The 20,223-nt window shown below is 34.8% G+C and overlaps 1 protein-coding gene across 11 annotated transcripts in view; it reads left to right on the top strand.

The window, feature by feature from the left end:
* Oatp26F (Organic anion transporting polypeptide 26F) overlaps positions 1-20,223 on the top strand; it is a 79,050-nt gene that overhangs the window by 18,073 nt on the left and 40,754 nt on the right. The window contains exons 1-3 of one of the 11 annotated variants that reach the window (XM_076528764.1): positions 11,498-12,344; positions 12,458-12,508; positions 18,453-18,753. The exons of 1 other annotated variant lie outside the window; for it this stretch is intronic. In XM_076528764.1, the coding sequence (XP_076384879.1) occupies positions 18,730-18,753 (24 nt within the window). In that variant the 5' untranslated portion in view covers positions 11,498-12,344; positions 12,458-12,508; positions 18,453-18,729. Of the gene's footprint in view, positions 1-11,497; positions 12,509-12,965; positions 13,083-15,608; positions 15,863-16,199; positions 18,754-20,223 lie in introns of those variants that run through there. 9 more of the 11 variants (XM_076528765.1, XM_033483627.2, XM_076528766.1 and 6 more) reach the window with 9 other exon arrangements.

Raw genomic sequence — 20,223 nt, forward strand, 5'->3', positions numbered from 1 at the left:
ACAGATAATTATACACATAAAATTTGTATTTAAAAGTTTCCTAAAATAAAATTGACTACTCCAAAGTAGTACAATAATATGACAAATAATATAAAAATTGCATCTAAATGTCACCTTAAATATCGACCATAGTGTAATAACGTGAGAATAACAAAATTTAATTGAAATGATTAGAGTAATTTCAAGTAATCTGCCGTTGGAACATCGCAAGAACAGAACAAATCCCTTGGCCGCCTCGAGCTTTCGAGAGCCAGAGCAAACAATTTCGGTGTACATTTTTAATGCACACAGGATTAGAAATACGTGAAAAAGTGGGATCGATCTTCCGGACCTACCGAGTGCGTGTGCTCCCTTAATTCCAGTGGATCTCACAATGGAATTAATCCCGGCAGAACACGTGACGCGCGTGGATTTACCGACATTCAAAAGTAAAACAGAGCGAGATCGTTGAGACAATATTTTTTCTTGCCGAGCAACGGTTAGTATCGCGTACGGTGTCCCTGAAAGAGACGCGCGCGTAGGTGTTAATAAATTCAATAGGAAATTATTGAAAACTTCCTCTAAACATTCAGGATGGGCCACCCACGGACGCAGGGCTGCGACACGCGCCGCTGTTTAAGCATAGCCCATAGGCGTCGAACAAACCTAATCCGACGCAATTTCGCTCGCGACGAATTTACGTGAACGTATTACGGCGATTGTAATATTTACCGATCGTAAATTCCTTACCTTTATTATACCACGTGGATTTTAAAGTGGCCTCTATTCTATTTACATCATTTACAATAATTATGAGTTTAACACCAGAACTACCAAACCAGACAAAATTACTGGTTTCTCATTTTTTCTTTTACAATTTCTGACGTTACAAAAATATTTCTGTATGTAATTTTTAGATGAAATTTGTTATTCAAGCATATATTGAAATTGAAATCGTACGAAGCTTAAATAAATTCAAATCTTGTTGTTGTTATAAAATAATATACATTAGTCGCATTTAAGCAGTTCTAGTGTTAACGGTTAATCAATTTACTTATTGCTCGCAGGCAGATGACTAGACTACGGATTTTATGCGTTTACGACAAAAATGGTTGGATGAAACACAAAATGGTACAAATATTTAGAGAAATTTAAGATTGTTATAATATTATTTTCAATCGATTAAAATACTTAAGGGGCGAAAATACATTTTTATTTAGCTCCTGTTTCTTACAACTGTTGCAGCAAATTTTGATTTTGGATAAAGATCCGCAGTCTACAGATGACTTTATCAAGATATTAATGTTGCAATTATTAGGGTATTGATCTTGCACCGAAATAAAACTATCATAATTGGCTCAAAAGCATTCACAGAAATTCAGGTTAATGCGGGTCACTATGTCCGAATAATTGTAACGGCGTTCGCTTAAGTTATCCGATCCAGTAAATTACGTCAGGTATTTTCTTCTCGTTTATTCGTCGAAAAATTAAATCTTCACCTCGTGGCCACTGGGAAACCGTTTTGGCGGGACGAGGAAAGATGGCGGGTGACGGCCCCCGAAAACCAGAAGCCGTGGATCTTTATTAAACCCACGAAATTTATGTCGAGGCGGTCGCGTGGCCGGCAGGAACGTGTGCTGCATCGCCCGAAAGGGTATTTACCCCTCTCCGCTTTTCGAGCGCATGATCCTCGTTTGCGTTAGGCAAACGAAGCCGGACACACGTCGCGCCATTGTGCGTCGATGCTCCCCGTATATTGCGTATTTTATTATACTGTTTTTTCTTTCCATCCACGTCCCGTTTGTTCCTCGCGCGCCGACATTTTGTCGTCGATCCTGTCCTCGAAGCGGACGAGTACTCGTCAAACAAATTATTTCTGAATGTCCGTTTAATGAACGCGACATTTAATTTGTCTGCTCGCGAACGCCTTCAGCAGACCGGCGCGGCGCGCGGCGCTTTGTTTGCTCATCTTCTCCGCGAACTCCGCCCGGCTACGCGTTTGTGAGCCGGGCTTTTGTGACGCTTTTCTTTTCTCTCTCTTCTTTTATCCTTTTTCTTTTAGTTTCAGCCGGTTCCGATGAAACGTTTTTTATTGTTCCTTCTCTCGTCTCGCTGCAAAATTTTACACGATCGCAATTACGCGGTCGCAATTACGCATCGCGAGGTTTCTTATGGCTCCTTCGACGTAAAGTACAAATATCGACATACGTCGCCTAAAAACAATTGATCGATATGCGTGATCCTGCAGTCTTTAATTGTTTTTTTATTTATTAAGCTCTTTTAATCTTTACGAAAGTTGAAATGGTAGGGTAAAGGTGCTTGTCATGAAACCCACTCTTATTTTTACATCATAATTTTCGATTAACCATTAACTACTATTAGCGGTCTTTGAGACCGCTATTGATTTATTTATTTAATGTAATTGTGAGAAATATTGTAAAAAAGGAACGTTTTGAATAAACTTGCTTCTATTCGATCGAACTGTCCCAATTGGCCTCTTTCATTGTTGATGTGCAATGTAAGAACAATTGATTTTGATTTTTTTTTTTTTTAGTTACTTTTATGTTAATAATGACGTAATAAACATTAGCGGTCCGTGAGATCGTTAATAGTGGTTATGCGAGTTTTAATAGGTGTAGTAGTTAAAGGTTAAAAACACTTTTATTAGAAGTAGATGCATATTTTTTTTTTTTAAACTGAAATATGCATTCCTTTACGATCTGTAGAAAAATATAGAAAAACTTCCGTCTATTCGTAATAGAGGAAAGCTAAAGCTATGCAAATTCACAGATTTGAAAAATGAATTCGTAATATGAGATCAATTTGGCTTTTTCAGGAAATTTATCTTTTTTATCTTCTTCCTGGGTATATAACATTTGTAAATTTTAAACTTCATTGAATGCACTATACAATAGTGTTTACGAAAACAATTTTACACTGACCATTTTACAGATATATATATAATATAAAAGTACCTATTATACTGTCCGATACGATTTTTGATTTCCTATGACCATTATGAAATTCTTGTAGAGCTTCATTCCCCGAACAAGAATCCGTAAATCGAATTACTTCATTACCTTAAAAAAAAAACAAGCTTTTGCATAAACCTAGAATTTTCGACAAAAATGAGGTATTGCATGAAAAAGTAAAAGGGCTCGAAAGTTCTAATCGATCTTAAAAAATAGAGGAGAGTTTTCTGAATATAGTGGCATACAATTTATTAATTGTTTTTGGTCTAAAATAGCTATAAATTAATATCAAAGTTTAACAAAAATGGCAACAATATTTTTGTACTTTTTTCCGAAATGTTCTTTGTCCAGCACGAAAATTTTACCCAGGATCGGATTCTATAGACATATCTGAAGAAGAAACGGCCCGATAGAAGCGTCGGAATGATTTACATTTCGAACAGGCCGAGAAAATATTCGTCGGCAACGCGTGCACGACGTTTTGCCGCCATGTGCTCAGCTGCTTGCTTCTCTCGGCTCAGCAGGGCCGAAGCTATGCGTAATCAACATTGATAGAGGGATCCAGTGAGGCACCTACTTAATCTAAATAATACTTGCATTTTTTTTGAACATCAGTGTTCTGTCTTCTTTCACATATTTCTCTGGAAGAAATATAAAAATAATGCATTAAAATAATGCATATCGAATTGTTTGAATTAAAGTTATCACAAATGTATAAGTGTTTTTGTTTAAAAATTATTAACTAACTTCGTATAACCGTGTGTATGTTATAAGGCAAAACAATCGGGCTATAAGAGTATTCTTTACACTCGAACGGTGGACTCAGGGTCCATTCGGAACCAGACTGGAAAAATTGATATTCGAATGTCAAGTTTCTAACAAACAACTGATTTCAATTTTCACATATTTCGTTAAAGCCTATATAGGAAAGCTGACGTATCTTGGGAGAATACCGTAGAAAATATGTTGAAACAAATTGATAAGTAAAAAAATAAATGATCCTAAGTATTCCCAATTATGTTTTATCATGCATTATAAACGCATAGATGTTTACAATCTGCGAATTCCAAAATTCGGTCTAAAGTTCAGCAATTCGTATACAAGTACGCTACAAGTACTAATTATTAGTTGCATCGTTAAATAAACTGCTATTTCGATTATATTCCGTACCGGTTTCAAAACGATTAGACTTTATCTGCGCCGCGATAAGAATATTCGTTGTTTGCCTGGAGCGTCGTAGAACAATGTTCTCGGATAAATGGGATCCTCCTTTTAACTAAAAAGAGAACTGACAATGTAATAAGTGCGGTATCAGATATCCTTTGTTTCATTTTGAATAAAGAAAGATCTAACGATCGAGAGGGAACCTGTCATGCTTGAAATTGATATTGCGGACAAAGGCGTTTAACGTTCAAAACGACACAAATTAAACATTAAATTAGTTTTATCGGTTACGTTGGTAATATTATCAAAGCATCATACGAACATAGATATTTTATTCATTTAGATAAAACAGTAATATATTTATCATTATTTTATAGTACGATTTTATAGCGTTTTCTCTCACAATACTAGAACAATCTATGCATGTATTATACATAACACGATGACAATAAATACTCTTTTAACATCAGCTTTCAGATTATTAATGATGTCGCAGTCAACCGAAACAGATTCTATCAATAATTTGCCAATTATTTCTTGGGTAAATATTTTCAAGGTTACTTTATGATAGTGTGATGGTAATATTATGTTCACAAAGTCTTTAATTACTGTGTTAGATAGAGCAGTACATAGAGAGTAATATGCATACGTTTATTCAAACTACATTTTTACTATCCTATATACATAGATATTTCATCAGCTTTAGATAGAACAATCGTACTATGAATCAATTTGTTTATTCATTCACATATTACAATAGACGTTCCATAAAAAGACAGACTTGCAAATTTTACGGTGGGTTATTATAAGATGCAGGAACTACATAGACATTTATTTCTTCATTGTTCCAACGAGTTGATAATAATATAATATTACAATATTTTCAAATTATATAAATGTTTTTGCTATTCTGCATTTGATATATTCATTATTGTCACAAATGCATCAAATCCGCGCTATAATAATGACTTAAAACGTAATATCTCAAATTACAATGACTGGCAAATGTAACGAGTTTAAATATAGTGACTACAAATTTAATGACTTAAACCGTAATTAACTAAAATGTAACGACATCAAATATAATGCTTGATAACAAGTGTCATACCTAGTGTGAACAATCAATGTTAAAAACAATATGTAAAATGGTTTTATATTCATCTAAATGCAATAAAAATATCAGACTCGGAGCACGTTTTATAAAGAACAGAAATTTTAAAAGCACGATACAAATTCACGTACGTTCGTTGCGTAGGAACTGCCATGTTGGATACAAAAAATTAGTACCAAAAATTCTATTCCTTGTGGTAAGTTCTGGGACCCGGTACTTGTTTTTTAATAAAGCTCAAAAGCCCGGTTTTCATTATGTTTGCGGTGCATCAGCCCTTCGAGCGGCTGTATCGCCGAAGTGTAAGCTCTCTTGGCAAGAACGGAATGTTTTTAATAAACGAAAGAAAGAACGATTCATAATGTATGAGACACGGCCATTTGAATGTATATACTATAGTATATTCCCTTGACCCTTCTAGCCGCTTCCCCGGCATCGCCAGACGGGTACCTCTTCCCTCTGGAAACACGGTCAGAGATGCAGTCGCGTGGGCGTCAACTCGGTAAGTGGATATTTGGAGAAAACGCCGCCGCACTGGTATGAACAATTCCGTGTATCTGTCGGAGGAAGAGGCCCTAAAGACAGGCAGACTTTAATTACGCAAGCAAACCTCGGCTCTCGTTATCGTTCCGGCGCGAGCGCGTTGCAGTCGAAGGAATTCCAAATGCACTTCACATTTCCACCAATAAACGGCACTCCTTATGAGCGCATTCTTCTGCGAACTTCGCAAAACTTAATGATTTTCATGAATTTCTTTTTCTAATTATGACACGCGTCTAACGTTGCAACATGATGCGAAATAGCTAAAATTTAACCAAATGCTTTCAAACGTTAACCAAAGAAATGTTAAAAATGGAGCTGATCGATTTGGCCCTAGAACCGTACAAATCATGTAAAAACAATAAATAAAAACGTTTGTTCTAAAAACGCTCTGTACATAATGGATTGGAAAGCATTTATTTCCGGACGATCGATTACACACAGATTCGTGACTTGGTATCTTGGTAATCGTCAGCAGTCGAAATAGCGTCTGCTATTTTTGTTTCACGTTTATCAGGTGTCGCACTTTATTAGGAAATTCCCTATCGACCACGCTGGTTGTGTCGTCCATGACCCACCCCACGGTCTCTCGTAACTCCACCAATATCATCGGGTTGATTTATTCGGAACTTTTCGAGTCTGCATACTTACGTTATTACCGTCATAAATTCGAAACACGTCCCGCGCGGGTTGATACCAGGCCTGACCTACCTCGTCCTGATATACGAGAATTTTCGCGGAACACCGGAAGTCCTTATAAAATATTTCTTCCATTGTCGTCGCCTTGGCCTCTCTACGTTTCTCCCTGTTTTTTGCGGGCTCTTCGCAACCCTTATCTTTCGTTTCCCGTTTACATTAGCGTCGAATACGGGAACGCTGTCGAACCAATGCGAATAGCGTCAGTACAATAGCAAACGGCAGTGTTCGCTAATGCTACATCTGCACACGAGGGTTTGCTCGTTGTGCTATCACCCCTGACAAAAAGTATTTGAACTCCTTTGAAAACAGGATTTACTTTTCTACAACCGGACTAAATGACTTGAATTGTTTTAACATGTTAGAGAGACTAGTTTACTGTGCAACAACTAAGTACATTTTTTTTTTTAATTTTGCTATTACTTGGAACGACACAAAAGGAAAAGATAAAAAATCTCACTCTTTATACGAACTTGGAACAAAACTGTTTTTGGCTCACCTTTTAACATGGATTATCGGAAGAGTTCCAAACCTTCGTGAATTCTTCACCCGAAAGTTACTGAAATACTTCACTCTGACCTTAATTCTGTTATTACGAAGATCTACAATGAATCGATATAATCAAATTATAATAATACATACTCGAATGCTATTATTATTTCAAATCAATTAAAATTAATGCATGTTAATGATAAAATAATTACGAAGTAAATACTACCACTTTGAAAGGTTTAAAGAAGCGAGTGTGTATTGCTTGATCATTTATAATGCGATTAATGAGATAATAATTGTCAATTAGATATTATCGTAACGGCTTGGAAGCTTCCCTGACAGCAAATAAATGAAATTGAATGTAACACATGCATGACCAAATCCTTACAATATCCAATAAATGTATGTATGTGTATATTGCATTATAATTGATTATAAAATTAATAATACAATGATTACCAAGCAAATATTATCGTAAGAGCTTGAAAGATTTTTGAACTTTTCTAACAACCAATATCTGTTTTTTGGATTAATATTGTACACACATATCGTATGCGTATTACTTTGTAATTTCGCGAAGCATAAAATGGACATAAATAGACATAAAATAAATATCTCGCGTGTCACTAGATTTTAAAGACACAGATGCATTTGAGTTCTCTTTTCATTTTTTACCTTTTTCAAACATCTACAAATTTTTCTCACGAACGCGTGCAATCCTCAGTATCGTTATAAAATAAGTATTATATATATATACTATGGGGGTTCAAAAAGTTTAATGGTGTTCCGACATCGAATATTTTTCCGGATAATAAGCATGTTGCCAGAGTGCACGATAAGAAGACCGTATTCGCACGTAGTCTCGAGGGTGAAACTCTCAAGTCGACACGTAGCATAAAACGATGCGCCGGAAGACAAATGCATTTCTCGATACGAAGCATTAAGAAACTCGTTACACGGCCAAACTGGAAAATAGCTTCGGGACTTCGGTATCGGTTCTCTCGTCCGCTCTTCCAGGGACAGGTGTGGGGGTTGTAGTAGTCGCACCTTTATCCCTTTAGTTCAGTGCGCGACCGCTTGTTTTGCCACGGTCAAAACAGGAAACTCCGTGCTCGCCCGAGAAAGGCAATTTACGTCGCGCGTCGAAAACGATGCACCGTTCATGATCTCTCTGTTTGACAAATGGTTGTGGAACTTTGTATACAGGGTGTACGCGTAATTGCCAGCCGACGTTCACGCTGTAAATAATGAGTAACCGAACCGCGAGTAACGAAGCAAGTTTCGTTATATTTTCGAATGGTTGTTAATTATCTGTTTCGGATACCACGAAACTGATTTTTTCTCTACCGTTATGTTCTAATTCGATAGAAAGGTTAGTATGCTAGATACTGACTAACAAGGGATGAATCCCCAACTCGGAAATTCAAAAAAGTTCTGAAACTTTGTGGATATGTGCAGCATATGTAGATATGTTTTACGCAATATTTTTTCTTGAATAAGTTTACTTTAAGGGGTAGAAATTAACCGCCGAGTATTCCGTTATATTATATTCTATTGATATAATTTGAAAACTATACAAGATAGAAAAAAGTGTTTAAACAAAAGTTACTTCTTTCGTCCAAATCTAATAAAAAAATGGAAAACATTTAAACAATCAATGTATACCACGTGATAGATTTAAACAAAAGAAGTAACTTTTTATTAAAGACGTTTCTTCTATCTTGTACAGTTTGTAAATTATAGGGTTAATTCCCGCCCCTGCAAGTCAATTTATATATTAAATTTCCGGGTTGAGATTTGTAGGATACTGTTTTTTAAAATTTTGCTGTTATAGCAGAACTTTGATTAAACAGTTCGCGATTATCCAGGATATCGATCATTCAAAATCTCGGTTATTCAGGATCTCGATCATTCAGGGTCTCGGTTATCCAGGATATCGATCATTCAAGATTTCGGTTAACCAGGATCTCGATTATTCGATGTATTTTGTTTACTCACACCATACGTTTATATCATCCTTTCGAACTTGCATGTATTTATGCTTAGATTTCAACCTTTAGAGTTGAACTGGTGTCTGCAATATTTGGAGCAACAAAACGATTTACCAAAGGAAAATTTATCAATGGTACAAAGTTATTACAACAAAACAAAATGATAAATTCAATTAAATAAAAGCAAAATTAGAGAAATAAAAGACATTTGGTTCAGTTTCCGTTCGGTTTGATTTTGGTAAATGTATTTCGTACGAGAACAAAGAGAACATTTTGCATAAAAAATATATTTCAAGTTATTTTCTCGAACCTCGATGAACCTCGATTTATCCGGGTTATTTTCTCCCTGTTTAAGTCGGTTGATCACCTGGAGCACCTGGAATGGTAAACGAAAATAAAATCTCCCAAAGTTCAAACAGCTCGTGTCGTAGATCTTGGTAGGATCCATGCATGCTAAAAATTTCATCGAAATCGATTAACGCAGAATCAAGCTACAGGTGTTGAAAGATGTAAAAATCTGCAGATATCTTACAGCTATCGGTCGAAAGTCTAAAAAATCGTGACAGAACTGTGATTTTTAATTGTTTACAGCTCATATCGAGGTCAGCCGATCTCAATCAAATTTTCAGCGTGCACATAAGTTATCGAGATCTACAAAATGAATTTTTAAAATTTTTGTTACAAGCTCAGGTAAAAAAGTGAAAAACCTAGTGTTCTGTATTTTTATTTGTCATTCCAAATAATAGCAAAATTACAAAAAAGCATTTTAATCATTGTACAGTAAACTAGTCCCTCTAACATGTTAAAAAGATTCAAATTATTTACACCAGTTTTACAGAAGTTATACCGTTTTAAAAAGTGTACAAATACCATAGTCCGTCACTCTTTTTGTTCAAAATATGAATTTAAATGTTTGGCACCACTTTTTTGGTCCAAATACTGTGAAATTAATTTTTCCTTCATCGTTATTTTGCAATTCGATGTATTTGTCCAAAATATTAGTTGAAATGTTTAGTGGCACTCGATGTATGTTAATTTTCTATTTCAAATACCGTAAAATTAATTTTTCCTTGACTGTTATGTTGTAATTCGATGCATTTGTTCAAAATATATGATTATGAGCGAGACACAGTTGGTCGAATTAAAGCGTTGCACAGAAGTGGATATAAACTGCAGGATATTTTGCGCGTCTATTTCCGAGTGAATAACTGAAATTTTGAATATCATATCGGATGTTTCGCCTCTGATCGTTGCAGCATAATTTGCACACGAACAAAAGGTTTTATGAAAGGCTACAAACGCTTTATTACGAAGCTGCAAGCATACATTGCAGTAAGGTGTGCGTGTACGTAACAATGGACTTTACAGAGAGAGAGAGAGAGAGAGAGAGAGAGAGAGAGAGAGAGAAGCCGTCTGTGTTTAGTTTATCTAGAAGTATCAAATTTTTTCAGATTTATTTCTTAATTGTTCTTTCGCAGTATATTTTGAAAGAAAACACGATATCATTGTTTACAATCGTGTCTACGAATAATATAAACTTTTTAGTTGAATTTAAATATTTAAGAAAGAACAATATTTAATAAAACCCTCGTGTGACATTTTACCATACCAACTTAATAATATGATCAGAATTTAGGACATGCTTTGAGCAGAAATGTATACAATGACAGTGTATTTTCAAAGTGCCATTTCCTAAAATATTTACGCAAATTAACAAATTTCGAAAGAATACAAATGAAGAAAACACATTCTCAGTTGTATTCAGAAAAAAATGTTCTTTAGACACTGTCATCACTTTTATTTATATGTTTAAAACCTCTACTTTATTTATATGTTTAGCCCCTAATTGATCAGAAATCGGGACAGTGGCGGTAGTAAGAAATCTGACATTTCACATGAAATACAACCTACGTTTCCTAATTCGCTGAACCACACCGAATGCCATATTCACTGCACAAACTAATTGAATCCAGCAAAACCAATCTAATTTATCGATTCAAATAAAAATAACTCACGAACAACGTTCGCTGTACTCTGAAAAGTATTCAGATCTTGTTCACAACATATCCAAAACTTAATCACCTGGCTCGGAATTGCCGTAGGAACATACATAGCACGTACAGCGGTCGGAGAAGCGTTTAATCGTATCTAAGCGATTAACGCGAATTAATGAGACTTATCAGATACGGCGGCGCCGCGCCGCACCGAGCCTTGTTTTTTCGGTTCCTGGCCGAAGCAACAGCTAGTAGGGGCGGTTTATGGTGTGTTGTTGTCGGGACTGGGGGTAGTAGAAAGCAAGCGACAGAGAAGCGGATCGGCGAGAGAGGGAACGAGATTGGGGTTGCTGGAAGGGGGTTAAAAGAGGCGGGAGAGAAAGAGAGAGACCGAGCGAGAACGAGAGAGAGAGAGAGAGAGAGAGAGAGAGAGAGAAAGAGAGAAAGGGACAAAGTAACAGCGGCTGCGGTCCCGAGACGGAGTGAGAGAGGAAGTCGGAGAGACGCGAGTGGGAGGCGGATTGGTCGCCGAGGTGCGAGAAGGACCGAGGATGTCTGTCGTGGCAGAGTAGCGGCGGTGGTAGCATATACGGCGTTTTAACTCGCGGGGAAAACTCTGCGAGCACGAGCTCGCGATCCTCAGTCGCGTGTGACACGCGGCCTCCGTCGGTGCGGCCGGTCGCGGAGATTGACACCCTCGATCCATCGATCTACGGAGTAGACTGCACGAACTCCTGGAACCCTCGGTGCTTCGAACCTCGTCGATCTCTGATTGATTCCACCAGTGAAGATTCGTTTGAGAGTGACGTAGCTTCGACACCGCTGTATCAGATATTCTGATATCTGTTCAAAGTGGATAAACGGGGGAATAGATCGGTGTGCGTCGGTTTCAACGAGACGTGACAGTGTTCCGAGGATGTCCTCGCTGTTGATCGCCGTTCGGTCCGGCGCGAACGATCGACGAGCGGATCCAGCTGGTGGCTCCAGAGAATTATAAATTCCCGTGGAATTATAGATCCCGCGACGGGGCGGCCTGTATTTCACCGGCGTGTACGCTCGCTCGCGTACGTATCGCTCGGGAAACGATCGGACGGCTCATAGGATTTATACGACGCGCGGCGATGGTCCGCGCGGATCTTGACGGGCGCGAACCGCGCGGATTCGAGGCATTCTCGAGCGTGTAAGACTGGTGGTCGAGATACCCTCGCGAATCAAATGGAAAGCTGCGTTTCGGAGAAGCTGCGAAAGAAATGTTGGAGCATAATTTTTATGTAGTTTGAGAAATTATGGTGGTCTGTGAGACGGAGAAGGGGTTTATCTAGGAAGCTGCGGATGCTTACGAGGGCACAGGTTTACTGAAATTAGTGTATCGAAATTGGAGGAATTTAATCGTTGCGTCGATAGCCTGGTATACCTATGCTTTTAGTTTATACAGTTTTGCACGATGCTGGAATATTAAAAATAGCGATTTGCGATACCGTTTTCTGAATAACTTTACGTCGATTTATGTGTTTTGAATAGAGAAGTGTCTACTAAAAACTTGATTTGCGGTGAACTCATTGGAGATCGAAGGTACTAATTGGCACAGCGGTTAACCCTCGTTGACTTAAAATTTTCGTAATTCGATGCGTGTATTGGTGTCACATTAATAAAATTATGAAATATCAATTTAATAGAAAGATAAATAGTTAAACTTGCAAACATTTATACGTTCATGACACCTAAACAAAAATGATAGATACAATTATCTTCTCGTATTTATTGCATAACGCTTGGTATAAGAGAACAATGTTAAATTACAAGAAAAATTAGTAAGGCATCAGGGGGAATTTTTCTTCTTCTAAGTTATTCGTTATTTGTCATTAGACTGCAGATTTATTTATGACAACAACGCGAGCACCCGTTTAAAACAATAGAAAGATTGAAAGCATTTAATGAAGTCGTACTTTCGCACTACTACTTTTGTACATTCTTTAATTATTATAGAAACAACGAAACTTTTAAAACATTCCTGTGTTTTGCTATATAGATGCAGAACATTTTTATTTTACGTAGAGACCCGCAGGCTATTATTGAAGAGCTTCAAAATCATGAAGATGTGCGAAAACACTTTGTTTACCGGAAACCTATTAATAGGCTTTATTATGTTTGTATTTTTCAACACGAAGCACATATTTTCTACCATATTTAACCGTCGAATATGTAGTTCGTACAAAATATTTGTTTATTTACAAAATCTCTCATTTGTAAGATAATCTTCTCTGTCAATATAATGACTTGAAATGTGTGTGAGCAAGCCAGTAGGAAAGTTTTATCACCGTTATCAACGTGATAACTTTAACTTGTGCAGATTAATCCATTGTAATTGCGCGGATTGTACATCACGAGATATAATATTTGATATTTACGAAACTGTGATAGCGTGCAATAACCTTTTTTAAATACATAGATATATTCGATAGTAAAATATAATAGAAAATATGTGTTGAAAGATACCTACAGAGCATAAAAATAGCATAATTTATTCCTGAAAAGCGTTGTCCTATCTCTTAGCATTACGAAGTTACGCAGAAAAAAGAACAAAAAATTCAAAGATTTTGGTGGATGATTTCATCTCCTAAAAATGGAATTTAGCACCATTACTTAGCTGTTTAGATACAGTTTAGGCTACTCTTAGGAACAGCTCGATAATTTTCTTTTAAATAATAATTTTGAAAGAAGTTACATTATGTTGATCTACGTGAATTAAATTATTGTTGCCATTGAACAATTTTTAAAAATATTTTTAACTGCAGATCTTTGACTTTGAAAGGAATATTGGAAAGCTGCCGTCGGATGAAGTGTTATTATACAGTCACAAACCAGATTCTCCATTAAGAGAGATCTCAAGTCAAACCTAAACGCGATGATAACATGGAGAACGTCCTCCTCTTCTTTAAATCCAGAAATTTGTATGACTCGTTATGATTTGTGGAGACAGTTATTGTAGAATGACTAATTGTTATGCCTTTTATTTATTTTATCTTATCTCTATCAAATAAGATATGCATTTCTTTATTTTTCTATTTTCTTTAGTTTTTAATTTTAAAAAATCTAACATGTCTTATTCGATAAATATAAAGTTAAAGTTAATTAGACACAGCAATTGGTCACCCCACAGCAACCGACTCCATTACCAAAGTTACTCGTACCAATATAAATTTTAAGTATAATCTACAATGTAGGTCTTTATGTTTAGTTAATCGTAATCAACGTGACCTTACAGTTAATGCAACCATGCTAAAATAAATAAACTTATAACAACAATAACTTAAACAATTGAACAAATAAACATCAATAATTATAGAAAGCAAAATTTTTTAAGTGAGATTATCTCATCAGTTTTGACAAAATTTTGGAGGTGTTCCAGACATAAAACATTACCTAGTGAAATAATCGTAATTGTGGCTCTTTAGCTTCTTTAGTCAACTCTATTGAACGTACTAGTTTCTCTCTAGTCGTAGACGTCAGTTTGTAAATTGTATTTCAAGGAAAACTCGTTTAGAAACTATGAAGTAAGCAGTTATAATTATGCCGCACAACCATTGCTAACTAGTTTACTGGTTAAAATAAGACAACACTAAAGAGAAGGAAGTAATCTGCAGAAACAAATTATTTGTTCTTTCGATCTCGTTTATTTCTTCGAACTATTTGATAATGACTTTCTGTGATTTACAAGTAGTAAAACTGGTTGAAAGAGAAATTTTCAAGCGTTCTGATAAAATATAAATAAAATAAAATAAAACAAAACAAAAATTCTTTAATACTCCATTTTGATAACCTTTAATTTTCTCATAAAAATTTTCTAACCGCTTTTATAGATTTAGAAAAAATTACGTTTATTAATGTATTAACACGTTCCCTACCTATGCCACACATTTCTGACGACTACGACCCCGCGTTTCGCACAGAAAGGATTGAATTAATTCAATGAACGTTGTTATTCGAAATTATGATTCATATCATTATATTCGAAGATCTTTCAAGTATGCTGTAACAATATTTTTATTTATATTTCATGAAACTGTTGTATATATATTAAAATGATAGATCGATGAAGGCTATATTGCTAAAACGTGTCTACATGGTAACTATAATTCCACTTTCCAACAAATTCTACTCAAATTTTATTTCTGCGTATGCCCCTAAAAATCATGATTAAACTACGGATTTTATGTACATATTTATGATTGAATTGAATAGATGAGAATCAAAAGAATTTAAGAAAATCTGTACATTATTTTCAACTTGCTAAAATTATAAAAAAATAGAAAACATTATTATCTTGCTGTAATTGACCAGAAAAATGTTTATTTTGCACATTGATCTGCAATCTAATGATCAAGCGTCCGATTAACCCCTAACTAATAAAATGATACGCAATGTACTCTACTTTTTCTCCTAAATCACAACATTCTTAAACTGTCTTCGGGAACGTGGAACCTAACGCGGCAGGTATAATGAAACAAGTAAAGCCAGTAAAACTCTGCCTGTAGTAGATGTAGCCGCATTATCATCCTATCAAGAAGTTCCGCGAACTCTCGGCTCGGGTTAAAAGTTAAACATGTTATTGTATCGAGTTGCAGGCGCTAAACGCGCGAAATCTGAAGTCTAGCGATAAATCGTGTTATAGGCGTAACGGAATTAGACGGCCGATAGATTGCGTGCGAGTATAGCAACGAAAGGGCTAATGAAACAGAGGTCGAACGAAAGGAGCAATCCGGGAGGCGAGACGATCGAAGATCCAGGAGGATCGGCCGATGACCTCCGCCGGAGTGAATGTTTAATCGCACGGGTGTTGCGTTCGCTCGAGTGAATCGGTTCGAAATCGCGTTGCCGGCCGCACGAAGAAATTGCAGTCGAACAGAGAAAGTTTCCTGGAAAACGGTAGGAGAGATAGTCGTGTCGCGCGGGATAGACGAGGCGGGACCAAAAATCTTCCACTTCCTTCTTCTCGGGGCAATCGCGGACGAACGAGCGTGACCGCGCGCCGGAACTTCCGTTTCTGATGCGACCAATGCTTTTCCTCGCCACACAGGCGTCCCACACTGGAATGGAAACACATTTTTCATGGACAGAATTGAATTTTTGAAGTTTCAATCTTTAAAATCTTCGTTTCGAAAGATTTAACGTTTCAAAGTTTTAATGTTTGAAGTCTCGATGTTTAAAGTTTTAATTTCTAAAGTTTTAATTTTTGAAGTTTTAACCTTTAAAATTTCAATTTTTAAAGTTTACCATTTGAAGTTTTCATTAATGAAGTTTTCACATTGAAAGTATATTAATTTTTCAAGTTTTAACATTCAAAGTTTCCTTTCCTGAAGTTTAAGGAAGAAAAAATTGTTGTATAGACCATCTGACAACTTGACTGCAAATATTTCATGCATTTATGGAAAAATTGGATAGTTACAATTTGAGATAGTGTAATAATTAAAAGCATCTTAAAATGTCAATGCATTATTTTTAATCTATTAAGGTCGTTAAATAAAGAATAAAGTTTTAACTTGTTTCATGTTCTTTGCAATTAATGCATTTTATGTAATTTTGATACTACTGATACTACTAATAAGCATTTCGCTTCTTAGAAATCCAAAATATTAGCCATTTTAGATAATTAAAAGTGGGGGGCGTTGCTCTGAAAACAGAATTCAGGAATTCAAAGCGAAACCAACTATTCTAAAATCTCATTATAGAATACTAATTAACAAATTTGAATTAATGTTTTACACACAGAGTGCGTCCGAGAAACATATTCAAGCGGACGGAAAGTAATTCCTTATGAAAAAATAAGATAAATTTGGGGAATAAAATTTTGTCATTAATTCTCTTTATTTTCAAGATAATGAAGTTTGAAAATTGGTCATCGTTGTGACAAATCGCATATAAAACTTTGCAGAACATTGTTAACAATCACGATATATGCTATTCCTCGTTTGTTGAATAACTTTAGCGCCGTAAGGGCGTGAAACACGAAGCGAATATTTAGTTTTGATTATCATGAAAACAGAGCCGAAAATAAACAAATATTATTCCTTATATCTTTCTTAGTTTTTCACAAGGAATCATCCAGTCGCTTGTGCATGTTATTCGGATGTAGAAAAGTGCGCTGGCATTAAATAAAGAATTTACGGACGTAAAATGAATCTTAGAAAATATCATTTTTTTTATAAAAGTGTAGTCGTCGTTCTACGTTTGTAAAACGATACCACAGTTTTGAATTAATCAAAAGTAAAATTAGTATTTACTTAGGGCAGTACTAAAATTTCCTGAATTCGAAAATCTTTTACAAAAAAATGTTGCTCTAGAAGGAGTGTTGATGTTCATATGAGTCATATAAATTTTGCTACGATGATTTAATATTAATAAATCATATTTAATTTAATACTTTATTTGATCTTTTTATTATTTTGTGTTAAAGCTTGAAAGTGGTTTACATAAAATAATGGTAACAATTTTGTATGTCTGCTTCCAACAGTTCATATGTAGACATTAACTCATCAACTGCCAAATTTTCTTTTTTGAATTTTTCACGGGAAAAATTATGTATATGCACAAAAAGTTATGTAACAATATAATTATATTCAAATTATGTATTGTTGTTAAAATATCTCATATTTTTTAAAAAGTCCCAAATATCGATTGTGGAAAATTCCTTTTTATTGTATGAAAAGCAAAAGACTGAGTAAGTAACACATAGTTGCTATAAAAGCTCTAAATTACATATTTATGTGTGGATGGTATTTAATTATAATATAAAAGTCAAACCAAAAATATCGTACTTCAAATATGATAATTTTGTTGTGTTCAACACCAAATTTGTTCACTTGTTGAAAAGGAACTAAACACAAAATATACACCGTTTGCTATAAACAATATTGACTGATATGTATAAAATGACATTAGATTGTCAAACGCACCTGATATATTCATCACGCCAAATGGTGTACATAAAATTCCAAAATTCCAAAATGGAGATCGTGACAGTTAATGGGTTAATGGTCACAAATAGCTCTACTGGGCTTACATTTCCTCATTGGAATATCTTTATAGAACAACTATGCAACGAAACAAGTTGGACACCTTATCTCTACAATGCTTAGGAGCAGCTGCATTACGAGAGATTAGCTTTGATGATGCAATCACAGAGTTCGCAATTAAGAAAAGTCGGAGAAAGCTTACCCAACATAAATAAAGTGGAACCGCATAACAAATAAGTGGTTGTCATTGCGAAAAATAAAGAATCAAATATTATAATTTTAATTTCGTTCTTTTCTAGTATAATACACCCTTTCAAATAATAATTATAGGTCAATTAATAGAGAGTAAACTTGTTAAAAACGTAAAAAGGAACATTTCGTCCTATCAGGAGAAAAATAACTTCTTAAATGTTCTTTTTAAATGAAAACGAATATTGACTAATTAATAGGAAAAATGCTACGCAATGACTTTTCCATTGTTTTAAACGAATGACTTTTAACAGGGGATAGACAGAGAGAAGAAGTGTATAATTTTGTGTTTGTCGATATTGGAAATGTTTAATTGTTGGAGAGCAACACTAGAGAACTGTTTTGAAGCGTGAAGAGTGATTTTGAAACGTTGTGAAATTGTAAAACTCGAGTTGATTGCACTCGGAGTGGCAAAAAATCGAGCGTTTCGTCGAGGATGTCGCGATCGATGTCGGATCGATAGTGTCACGTGAAAATATAAAAAATCCTCTACTTTTCTGGTTCTATCATCTTCGTTGAAGATCGAGCAAGATGCGGGACAAACTTGCGTTTAGTGTAAGTTTCTTTGCAACGTTCGATTTGGTATTTATTTTAAAAAATATTTAGCCCGTGTGTGAATACGGTTCTATGGAAATACAAAACTATACAGTAGGGGAGAACTACCATGAATGGGACACTTTTGTTTAGGACAAGATAACAAAAGAGCTAAACGACCTATCTAATTCTAATTTAAAACAGTCGATAGATCAGTTCTTTTACCATAGGAATGCACTGTGTCACACCGTGTTTCAACTACGTTTACTTGTTTTATCTATATATATTTTTTAAAAGTGAGGCATGCATGTTCACGAATAGGACAGTGTAAAAAATAAAGTAATCTTGGTACTAATCTTATAAGTATACGTTATATTATATTATATGTATAATGAGATCTTAAATTACATAGATTTTTTTCTTTGCATCTTTGGTTAATATATTTTAGTATTTTATGACAAGAAATAATCCTTGCAATAAAAAGTAACTGAATAGAAATATCTTAAAAATTATCATAGCAAATATTCTAAAAATGAATGACAGAATAAGCAGGAAAAGGTTTAGAGCACCTCTTATACTGGATATTTCATTTATCCATTTACTATAGATCTTGCACCGATTCTCCAATGTTTTGTAAATATGATTCTTTTTTACAAACTTGACATTCGTCACCTTCTTTTGCTCCTCTTTTTGCATTACATTTACGTTTGACAATAGTTTTCCCCTATTTGATCCAGATTCTTTAATATTTAACGAATCTGTGCTACTATTCTTAGAGAGAGATCCTTTTTTATTTTTTTTTTAGTTCCTTCATCAAAGTTTGTTTTTTATTTTCCTGTTTCTTAACCAAATTATCTTCAAAAACATTTCTAATATGTTTTAAATTTTCTGAATTGTTCATTGCACTAGATTTTCTCTATGTCCCATTTATTTTAGACTATTCGATGCTGTATGTCAACATTCTCGAAAAAATACCTAATCGAAAGCAATAAATAAAAATTCAGTAAAAAGTAACAGTACTTCATGCAACGTTACGAGAGAAAAGAAAAATAATACTTTTAAGCGTAAAAAAATTAATTGTCTGTCATAATTACGTATTAATTGGTAACGGCTTCACATTGATGAAATTAAATTAAATGCATAATATAGTCACAGAAAAAGTATAATTTTATTATAAAAATATTCATAACTTTTGAGATAATGGTAATATTCCATTCGATTTGTGTCCCATTCATGGTAGTTACCCCGTATATATCATAAAATTATATAAATATGTTAAGAATATCCGGTTCTACATTTGTGAATTAAACTAGCCATCGTGTACTACAAAATTAATTTATTCACTAACTCATAATAATTTATTATTCAATTTAAAATTTATAATGCCCTAGAGTCTTCAATTTATCAAGTCATCTAAGCAATTGAAGTATTCAATTTAACGTAAATTATGCTTCATCCTAATATCACAGTACATATTCATCTTTAATTACT

This window comes from Megalopta genalis, chromosome 2, assembly GCF_051020955.1.
Source record: "Megalopta genalis isolate 19385.01 chromosome 2, iyMegGena1_principal, whole genome shotgun sequence".
Taxonomy (NCBI): domain Eukaryota; kingdom Metazoa; phylum Arthropoda; class Insecta; order Hymenoptera; family Halictidae; genus Megalopta; species Megalopta genalis.